General features: G+C 41.2%; 1 protein-coding gene across 1 annotated transcript in view; it reads right to left on the bottom strand.

Annotated features, from left to right (window-relative positions):
* Positions 1-2,543: 2,543 nt before the first annotated feature.
* The window catches only part of LOC108890400 (kinase non-catalytic C-lobe domain-containing protein 1), a 30,209-nt gene continuing 21,241 nt past the window's right edge, over positions 2,544-11,511 (bottom strand). The window contains 13 exon segments of the mRNA XM_051076784.1: positions 2,544-4,452; positions 5,241-5,398; positions 5,798-5,857; positions 6,230-6,352; positions 6,909-7,062; positions 7,562-7,644; positions 7,780-7,986; positions 8,225-8,380; positions 8,704-8,851; positions 8,968-9,078; positions 10,748-10,932; positions 11,026-11,123; positions 11,215-11,308. Of these exon segments, the coding sequence (XP_050932741.1) occupies positions 4,224-4,452; positions 5,241-5,398; positions 5,798-5,857; positions 6,230-6,352; positions 6,909-7,062; positions 7,562-7,644; positions 7,780-7,986; positions 8,225-8,380; positions 8,704-8,851; positions 8,968-9,078; positions 10,748-10,932; positions 11,026-11,123; positions 11,215-11,308 (1,806 nt within the window). The 3' untranslated portion in view covers positions 2,544-4,223.

The raw sequence follows: 11,511 nt of genomic DNA, 5'->3' as shown, positions 1-11,511 counted from the left end.
CCCTTACTATACTATGACATTTTTTGACCATTTTTGACCCCTTTACTATACTATGACATTTTTTGATGGTTTTTGACCCCTTACTATATTATACATTTTTTTGATGGTTTTTTACCCCTTACTATACTATGACATTTTTTGGTGATTTTTGACTCCTTACTATACTATGACATTTTTTTGACCATTTTTGACCCCTTACTGTACTATGACATTTTTTGACCACTTTTGACCCCTTACTATAATATAATTTTTTTTGATGGTTTTTGACCCCTTACTATATTATCACATTTTGTCACCATTATGACATCATGACATCATTATACTATGAAATTTTTTTGACAGTTTTTGATGACAAACTATACTGACATTTTTTGACAGTTTTTGATGGTTTTTGGTGCCTCACTATACTATACACTATGATAATAATTATGTACTTTATTAATTTTGACAAATTCTAAATTTAGAGGTATACAGTAAGTTAATCTCTGTGTCAGTTTATGAGATGTTGTTAGAAAATTACCTGGATGTTTCTCTTGCTCCCAGAGAACTGGTTTACCTTTTGAGGACTCTCTGCACTCATGGACCAAGTAATGACATATGGAAATACAAGAGAAACATACAAAAAAAATATCAGTTATTTATAGCTCCAGTGTTTGTTTTGGCTCATCAACAGTTTTCTGTCATTTATGGCAAAAAAAAATCACATCCATGTTAAAACTGAAATCAACTTATACTTAAAAATGTTCGTCTTTTTTTTAACAGCTACTCACTGAAGTAATCTGGAATTCAACTGAATAAATTTGAACTTGATAACAAACATTACAGCAGCAAGTTTAAAAGCTTATAAGTTCAGTCTTTATTCATTCTTGGTCTATTATTTCAATTTCCAGGAGGTGTAAGGGAACCAACACACTCTTTGTTAATTAACAAATCCAGTTAATGCCTGTTATTTTGTCGTAGTTTATGAATTAAGTTTAGTTTTAGTATTAGTTTTCTTTTATTTCAGTTAATAATTTAATTGGATCAGTGATCCAGTGATGCTGACTGACAACAACAGTTCTGCTCTTGTATCAATAAATAACCAAAACTCAGTCTTGAGTTCCAGATAATAAAGTGTTGAATGAAGATATTTTTTCAATTTTGCTTTGACTGATACTAAACAATATCAGCAAGAAAGAAAATTAATTGGAAAATATTTACATTTTTAACTAAAATGCTAAACCTTTGCTCATTGTAGTTTATCAATTTTTTTTTTTTTTTTTTTTTTTTTTTTTGAGTGTTGATTGGACACAAGAAGACATTTGAAGTTTTCCTTGAAATTAGAGGTGTTTCAGACTGGATAATGTTGAGGACACAGACCTGTTTGGTGTGTGAGGTGAGAGCTGGTGTTTCCCTCCAGGCTGCAGCAGCTCAACAAGGAAAGACCTGGAAAACACAAGTACAACAGTTGAGAAACTAATTAACTAATAAAAATATAGCTCAGCACCAGAGCTTAGAGAGCGTAGAACATGAGCATAAACATTTACAGGGGTTTCACAGGACACACACATCACACTGTCTCCTGAGTGTTAAATACAATTTTCTCAAGCTCTACTTTTATGTGAGTATTTCCTTTTTCAGCCACTTTACACTTTCACTACACTGTGATTCAGAAGAAACTCAATTCATGACAAGGAATTGTTTCAGACATTCAAATCTCATCTCATTTGTAAGTGTTTCAGTCCAAATTTTAAATTTTCACTTTCAAAGCTTAAATTCTTGAAGATGAAAACTTGTGGAGGGCCACAGAGGTAAAATCTAGTTTCCAATATAGCTTAAAGCCTTTATTTAAACACAGAGCTATAATGTACTGAACTGTAAACTAATCAGTAATACTTCTAACTTACTGCCACAGGCCCAAAGAGTCTTCACCTGCAGTATATCCCAAAAAAGGGACTGGCAAAACGGCCACAGAGGGATTAAAAACGTCTTACCGGCTTACCTGTGTGTTCAGGCTTACCTGTGTGTTCAGGCTTACCTGTGTGTTCAAGCGTTCAGCCTCAGTGTGTTGGACAAAAACAGCGACAATGACGACACACCAGGAACGTCGGCCGGTTGTGCACCCGCACTAAGCAGCTTAGATTTTACTGTTGTGAATTTTATTTTTAAAACCTTTGCACTACACAACGACTACAACAAAAAATATATAGAGGAAAACTGAAAAGAAAAAGAATGTGCACATTGACAGCCCACATAACATATATAGTTGCTGTAATAATATTTAACTGTACAAAGGGAAGGATTACCACTTAAATAAAAGAAATAGAAAATATGTTAATTTTAGTTGTGATTAGTATTTTTACACATACACTGCAAATCCTTCAGTGATATTCAAAAGGAGGTAGTTTCCATTCTCTGTAAATCCCTACAGGAGGAGAGAGGCCCAAGCTTGAGCTCTCCCACCACATCCCACATTCCCTGACAGATGTAACAGGGCTGTAACCTGCCATGCAGCCATTCTGTCACAGATATTGTCTGACAATAACACACTTTGGCAAGAGAGAGCTTATAAAATCTCATTTATTTGGCTAAATTAAGCAAATCTTCATAGCATGTCACATTCCATCTCCACGGTGTGTCTCAGGGCAGAAAACCATGGGAGAGAGAGAGCGGGCAGGAAAATAGAAAAATAGACACAGACTGAACATCATTCCTCAAATAACATTTTGCACACTGACATCTCATTATGTTCTGTCATTTTCTCTGTAATGGTAAGGTATTGTCATGACAGTAAGCTTGTCTAGATTTTACCCTTCACAACACTTTATTGATAATAAATGAAATTACTTCACGTTGTGCTGTTTAAATGGAATTAATATTAGATATTAATGTACCAGTCTAGTCATATAAATCTCATTTGATAAACTAATTGGTAAACAAACAGATTGGCTAAAACATATGATCAGTAAACTGTTCTGCATTATTTTGTCTGTTTCCTACAAGTCAAACACAATTCAGCAACATCAAATATATTTTGTTAGAATGTTTAACGAGGCTGGATTAACCTGCCGGGACCCCCCACCCCCCCACCCCATGATACCACTGTATCAGCTGAAATGACGAGGGTCTTAAAATAAGATCTTGATCTTAGACCAGTCAGACCGGCCACAAGTTTAGGTAACAAGGTAAACGCCATCAGAACTGGCTGATGGTTGGAGCAGCTTTGGAAACTCCCTCCCTTCACACCCTTCTGATATCTGAAAGGAGCCAGGGCTTGAACATCTTTTAGTCATTTGTTGTACAACAGAGTGCAACATTATGAATGTCCTCCTGCACCGATATCCCCACATTTAAATGATGACTGTGTCTCGCCTCTTCATAGCTTTATTTCCACCACAGAAACTTTTTTTAAACCTCTGCGCTGTTTCTGCTGTTAGTTCATTGAGCTGCGACCAATTACACAGTAATGGAGCAGCAGAAGAGAATTTACAAATCACCAAAAATGGTGAATTTGAAATGGACAGTTTACCTGAAAATTCTGTCTTGGTTGAGCGAGCTGAACATTCATCACAGTCTGACACGGTGCAGGGAGAAACGGAAAAATTAAAATTTCATTCAGTCTGGACGGACTGGTCGATAGACTCAGCTTAAAAAGGAGAATTCCACCTTAAGGCCCTCATCATGTCAGCTGATGTACATATTCTTAAACACTTTAAACACATTACCACTTATGCTGGGCTTCTCAGGCCCTGTGGGTAACCCAGCCTTGATGTTGGACACACATTTAGCTCTGCTGCCATGTTCAGTCCACATATGATCATATGGAGTCCTTAACAGCTAAATTAAAGGGTCAGTTCACAAATAATGAGAGAAAATGTCAGTTTATGAGCTGAGGAAGCAAATTGCAAGAATCATCCATGACTTTTGTCTTTGCAGAAGAGAAACGCTAATATCAAAACCCACAGAGACCAGCAGCAGAACCTGTGTGATCTAAAGGGTGTGAGTTATAAAGGTTGCCTGGGAGTCTAAAATGATATTACTGACTGAAGTTAAGGGCTGTTTGACAAACAGTGGACATACAACGGCAGAAAAGCTTTTCCAGTCTACAAAGCTCTGCTGCCAGAACAACAGAGGCATCAGAGGGTCTCGCCTGGAGCATGGAGCCTCAGCCTGGGCTTGGACATGGGGTGTTGACCTGTTGGCGGTGACTCACTCAGGGCTCTGAAATGTGACTGGGGGAGGGCTCACTGGAAGGTGGCCTTTACTCTCCTCAGCGTGTCCTGGATCCTCCGTGTTTGTCGCTCGCTGGACTGCTGGAAGTTGGCATCGTTGTCGGAGGCCAAGAGGTGTATGTCGGAGGTGGCGAGCCGGGTGATGCGACGCTGAAGGTACGCCTGTAGCTCCCGGTCAGGGCTGTAGGAGTATACTGCCTCCTGGAAGGCGTGCACCTGACTCACAACCTTTGCTATGCTCCTAGGACCAAACAGGAAAGCATGGATGAGAGGATGAGGAAACAGAACAGGACACAGAGTGGAGACACGAGGAGAATATGTATCCAGGTGCATATTCTACCTGTTCTCTCTCTTAGCATCATCATCAGCTCTGTCTGTGACCTGATTTGGAGAGAGCGGGGATAACCCAGGGTCCACAGTAAACAGCTGTGTCTCTGCCTTTCCCTGCTAGATCTCCTGACCCCAGCATCTGGCTGCACCCAGTCTCCTCTCAGCATCTGGCCCAAAACCTCTTTTCCAATCAAACCCCATCCCACGGGCGCCATCTGGTGCAACACTGGCACCCCTACCAACAACCCAAATTCAGCAGCTGTGCCATTACCATCCAACCGCCACTTGTTGTGACCTCAGCATCTGGTCAGCCATATTGGAGTGAAGGAGAAGGACACAGGAAAATGCGTCCTCATAGCGAGTTGGCCGACTTTGTCATAGATGGATACTCAGGATGTGGGGAGAGAGCTAATTTTCAGTTAATGACACTGACTGTTCATATTTTGTGTCACTACAAGGACAGGTAGCAGGCTGCGTGCATCTCTCACTAACATCACAGCTCTAACATAATGAGTGCAATTCCAGCATGCAGTACAATCATGGCTGTAATGACAGAGGAGGGGACTGGGCATCTATTCACTCTCTGTTCAGCTGAGATATTCTTTCACTTCCAGCAGCCAGAGATTAGGAGACAAAAGCAGAATGGAAGAGATAAAAACTCTGGCCTCCTCAGCTTATTACAGACCTAAAAGACCTCACCTGAGCTTGGTCCACTTGAAGGCTCCAGTAGTGAGTGTGAAGGCTCCGATCTCCAGCTGCTGGACGTGCATGGCCAGGATGTGCACAGACGGCAGGGTGGGCCTCCTCCTCGAGTTCTCTCCTCCCATCAGACACAGGTCGTCACTCTTCAGAAACACCTGAGAGGAGAGCAGTGTATCCGCACAGTGAATAAATGACTTCTAACTGGAAGAGAGAATTAATCCAAATTAATCTTGACGCAGTGAGAAGCATGTAGGAGCAGTTTTAACCTCTTACTGTTTCAAAGCCAAGAGAGCATGCAATTAGTTTTTATTACAGCTAAAGAGGAAAGTTAGAAAGAGAGCGATGTGTGTTGTTTGATGCATCAGGTTCTTCTGAGGGAAACTTTGAGAAGCAGAGCCAGCTGTAAGCTCTCAGCACACAGGCAGGTTGCTTGGAGCTGTTTTTCTATTGATTTGTTTGCCCTGCAGCCCAGTTTCACAATATGTGACCAGCCTAGCTTTCAGTTACAAACACCATACGTGTGTGCTTGCTCAAACACACCTACGCACACACACCTGCACAGCTCGGAGCTCCTCCAGGATCTCACACACCTTGGAAGACAGATGTTTCCAAGCCTGTTGGCAAGAGACGAGGAGGTTTTATTTAGCAGCTCCAAAATGAAGATGAATTATACTGTGGCTTCAATGCAACACCAGAGTCAATGAATATAACCTGCTTTTACATTAAAATATGTTAATTTCTTTTATTGTCACAACACTGCTGTCTTTTAATTGTGATTTTTTTAATTAATCCTTTTCGTGGGCCACATTTCTCCTCACTCTCTACATCCTATTTGAATGCATTAATGCTAATTCCTCATTTGTGAAACTAATTAAAAACTAACCAAGTTCTATCACAGCTGAAGAAAACATTTAGCTCGAGGGCATCTGACTTATTACACTAACTCTGAATCTGCGTGGGGAGTAATTTATGTGATGCAGCCTTACTGGTAATTGCCTGACAATCACATTCTCCAGACCTCCGAGGACCTGCATGGCTGTGGCAAAGTTCCTCGACTCATAGCAGTGTTTTCCTATCCACAGATACTTGGTCAGCAAAGCAACCTGTGTCTGCAAAAAACAGGAGAGTTTGCACTGAAAAATAAACAGAGGAAAAGTGCTAAACAAAGCAAAATGCAAAAACCTAATAGCTCTTTACACTGACATGGGCTACAGCAGACTGCATAATGAAGGGTCCAGTGGAAAAATGAGAAAAAGAATCTATGAAGTAAATAACACACATCTGAGTGGATGCACATTCGTCCTAAATGAGCTGAACATTTTATAGACTGAGTCTATATCAAAGTGTGAGGAAGCAGCTGAAGGACAAAGAAACATCCACAATAATTCTTCAGTTTTTCAGCCTTTTGTAATGTTGCTGTAAAGAATAGATTATGAAGCTGTTTGATAAATAACTCTTTCCATCCCATATGGTCCTGTTCCTAACTGTCTATAATCCACTGAACCGTGAGACCAGAGAAGACCAGAGAGCACACACAGGAAAGTCTGTGACTGACATGAGAATCCATGTCCGATGAGAAATCAAAGCCCAGGCTGTGACAGTAATGGCCGCCTTTTTTTCCCTCCAGCTGACCCTGTTACCTTCTTGATTTATGTCTCCTCTCACCTTGGCGGAGTCACAGATGACTACTTCAGAGGAGATCCAGTTAGTGACACTGTCAGCATATGTGAGCAGCCGCTGGAGGTGGCCATCTGACGGCGTTCCCTCAGATTCAAGCAGACTACTGCCCTCTGCTGGTGGGATGTGCTGGGACACGTTCCTAAAGGAGGGAGAACAGAGATGCAGGGAAATCAACAGCTTCTGTTAATACTTGTTAATAGACCTGCTTCATTTCTGGTGGCGTGAGGGGTGAGAGAAGGGATTATCCTGATGAAATGAAGTTAACAAAACTGAAACACTGCTTTAGAAAAAAATGTCATTAGCACACTATTTGTGTCTTATTAGTCCTTATTACAAGGCACAGTGTGTACCTCTCTTCATGTGGGGTTCAGGTTTACATGAGCATACATTGTTATCTACAGTAGATCCATGAAAAACATTTGATGGAAGCTAGAAAAGGAAAACCCTGAGTTTCCATCAGGTGTGAATATTTAGTTGGAAGGCTACATTTGGCCCAGAGGCTGCTACTGGCTGACCTCCAACAGATATTACACTGTATACATCTTGTAGATGCTGTAGATGTCTGTATATTATGTATGACACAGTGAGACAAAGTACAAAGATGTAACCCACTGTTTAAAGCTAAAACATTTACTCACTTGTTTGGGACAGAGACTTTGCCCCTGACTCCCTGGACTCTGGAGTTGAGGAAATGAACTGGATGACATCCCTGGAACATTTCCTGCAGGACAAAAGTTCAAGTCAGAGACTTGGTGTGTATTCACAGAGACATGTCTCCCTCTAGTGGTTGAACGAGACAACAACACTGGCTGGTGTGTAGTTATTGGTGGAGTGACTGTGTGGAGGATGTGTATACCTGCTGCAGGAGGGTCAGCTGCTGGGCTATGTGCTGCGCGCTGTATTCGTTCTGGCTGAACGGGCGTCGCTCCTCACCGTGCAGACAGACGTTGGAGAGGTCGTCCACCAGGGAGCTGTAGCAAGGCATAGGCAAAGCTGCAGCGATGGAGAAGGCCTTCTCTTTAGGCAGGGATGCAGAGGGCTCCACCACTCTTGAGATCCTCCACTGAAAAGTTCAGAAAGACACTTGGAAATCTGGGGAAACGTGTTGGGAATAATGTAAACACACCGACTGACAGACTGCTGGTAAAATGCTCTTTATGTATTTCTTGTCAACAGCACGGAGAAAGTAGATTCAGTAGAATTAATTAAGACCTAAAACATGCACAAACACATGCAGAAAGTGATGTGCTAAAATCTAAGGAGTATTTTTTTAGCATAAGTAGTTGTCATATTAAACTGACTTTTCTTCCAAGATCCTCTGTGGATGAATGCAAGCACACAGACTCATCTTCCTCCTCTAGGCTGATCAGGCTTCCTCTTCCCTGACTCCATGTTGTAGTAGGAGGGCTGTGGAGAGCAGCAAGAAGAGCCTCCCCCCGGCTGTCCACAGGAATCACCTGTGGAAAAATGAAATCAACCAGAGACAGGAGATAGACAACTGATAAAGAGCAAACATGTAAGCTGATGTGTTCAATCCATCACCTTTAAAGAGCTTAAACTACATTTAAAACACACATTTACATTGATAGTTCTTGTTATGTCAAGTGACTTGAGTTGAGTTGTTTATGACTGTTCAACACACAGGGCCTGATCTTACACCCATTAAAAATACCAAGGCAGGTTGTGTGTTGCATGATTACAACACCTTCAGGACGTTCACTATACAGCCCTACTATTATAATAAAAGCAGTGTTATTACAGTAGGTAGGAGCTTGCGTACCTCGGTGTTGAGGAAGTTTTCTAACGTGTCCAAAAGGCTGGACTTTGGTGTGAAGTCCACCTGTTTAAAGTCTGTTATCCAGAACTGCAGCAGGTCCAAACTGCGATGGAAGATCTTCTCAGTGTCTGCTGACATGTCTGGACCTTCTCTGGAATGGAAAATAACAGTGATTCATACTGTGTGCTTTAAAGCATTGTGTTTTAGAGCTTAGAGGAGAAGCTGGACTGGAGATTCTCATGCACTTTCTGTAGTCATATACTGTACCTTACAGCACTGATGAATTTATCCATAATGAAGTGCAGTAACTGCTCAGGGCTGCAGAAGAAACGATAGGTGTAGAGGAACTGCTGGATGTAACCCTCCACTGCAGCATTTCTATGATGAAAATGAACAGAATGACATGGAATAAGTTCAGATGCTCAGAGAAAAATATCATTAAAACTACCACCGACAATCAAGGAATTTAAACACATGAGACCATTACCAGAACATTACAAAAAACAACAGAGTGTTTCCAGGAGGCATCATCACCAGGTACACTGAATCTCCTTAAAAGCCTCTTTTCAGTGAGAGGGAGCAGTGGCGTCATATCAAAGTTCTCCCGCGTCACAGCACTGTTAGTGCTGATGGGTCTCATGTGAGCTGGCAGACAAATGGGAATTCATGAGAGTCCCCTACGTTTCAGTTTCAGAGGGTTAGAGGGCACACACTGAGGTCAGAGGGTCTTCAGACACACAAGAAATATAAATGTTATTTTCTTCATTTATATGAGTAAATGTCATCTGGAAACAAATAAGTTATACATCTGATACTTTCAGATACATATTCTTAACAATGATCCTTTAAACTATGACATCTGATCGACTTTTATCTGTAAATAAAAATATCTTTTTTGGCTGAAAAAGAGAGGAGTTAAGTGACTGTTTTCAGCCTGCAGTCTTCCTCACAAACCATATATATATCACCAACCCAGGAAGGCAGTGTGTATGTTGCCTGAGAGGCAAAATCCAGGACAAAAAAGTCTGTAAATCACTTGCTAAGATGTTGTGAGGGCACGGTAATAACTGAAGGCAACTCTGATTATTTCATTTCCATTTCAAACTACACAGAGCCTCTCTCTCTTATCCTCTTGCCTGTGTTTAGTTCTAACTGTAAGTTATTCTGTAGTTTGACTAAGCTGTTAGATAAGCCACCCTTAGAGGACACAAACTGAAAACAAGTCATACCAACACCAAGCTGCTTCAGCTTGAGGCAGTGGAAACTAAAAGTGGATCAAAAATTCATGGATTGTGACTTTGTTTTTCTAAACGCTGACTCCGTCTCTCATAGCAACAGATACAAAGCAAACGCTGTAATGCCAAAGTTCAGAGCAGCAGTGAGAGTGTCATTGTTTACAGATCAGATTAGAATGAGGGAAATAAATTTCTAATGTCACTAATACTGAGACACAAACTAACACATTGTTGGTTTTTGTCTTTTCGTGGGATTTTCTGACAGCAAGAAAAATATAGATTAACCCTGACAGCTTTATCCTTTATAGTTTATCAACATGTGCTTGTCAGCATGCTAACATACTCACAATAACAATGCTTCACATGCTGAGGTATAATGTCTATCATGCTCACCATCTCAGTTTAACATGTAAGCATGCTAACGTTTGCAAATGAGCACTGAATACAAAGCTGAGGCTGATGAATGCTGTTAGTTTGTTAGTGTGGACAAAGTTCCATAGCAATCAATCAAACATTGTAGATATGAGCCTTGGTTAAAAACAGTGTCTCAGTAAAAACCATGTTTATTGTAAAAACAGTAACATGAAGCTTCTTCAGTTTCTTGTTCCTGGGAGTTTTCTGACCTGGCTCTTTGTGGACTCCCTTTGTTGGACATATCAGAGGCAGCAGACGAGTAAATCATTGAGCAGAGCTCAGATCACACGGGGCTGTCCAACACTTTGAAACATTATCACAAGTCACACAACCTCATGACTCAACTAGACAAAAGCAGTGGCTTACACATTTCTAATTTAAACCCTCATCAATAATACCTGGTGTAGAGGTAAGCCATGAGGCCCAGAGGAGACCCAGCCTGCAGAGTGCTCTTCCCTTTGCTGGAGCCAAAGTTCAGAACAGAAGGATCCTCAGAGGATTGGAGGTCCAAGGAGCCAGGTCCACAGACAGCCAAAGAGGGTACTAATGAAACCTCCAAACCCCACTGGTCCACACTCAGAATCTGCAGAAACACATGAAATCACATCAAAGGTTAGGATTGTTAGGAAATGCATGAGAAGCAGCAGTGGAGGGAATTGCAGCACTTTGTCAGTACCTCGAGGTATTTCTTCACACAGTCCAAGAAGACCACTTTGGATCTGAGCTCCTCAAGCTGGGACTTGAGTTTGGACAGCATCAGTTTGCTCTCAGAACCTTTGGGACAGAGACACAGTTTTATAGATCACACTGGAAGCTAAGCGTGCTGTTTCCATGCTCCAGCAGTGTTATGAAATGGGCACCCAACCTTTATTTTTTCTCTCTTGTTGAATCAGCTTCTGGTAGAAATTTCTAGTTTTCTTCAGATTCCTTGTTTCAATTATCAGCTGCTGCTGTAGTTCCTGTTCAAAGGAAATCACACAAAATCAAACAAAGGCCCTAAAATAACACCACATGCCTTTCACTGAAAGAAGCCTTCAGGTGTTTCCAGTGTGTATGGAGCAGAGGTTTTTATTTTTTCTCCTCTCTCTTCACCGTGGCAACAGAACGCAACAGCTCTTTTGAAGTGAAATGAGTGAGAAGTCGCAGCAGCACGGCTCTTAAG

The sequence above is a fragment of the Lates calcarifer genome, linkage group LG16_LG22 (genome assembly GCF_001640805.2).
Source record: "Lates calcarifer isolate ASB-BC8 linkage group LG16_LG22, TLL_Latcal_v3, whole genome shotgun sequence".
Classification (NCBI taxonomy): Eukaryota; Metazoa; Chordata; class Actinopteri; family Centropomidae; genus Lates; species Lates calcarifer.
The sequence above is the reverse complement of the archived record's forward strand: the minus strand, read 5'-3'. Positions and strand labels throughout refer to the sequence as shown.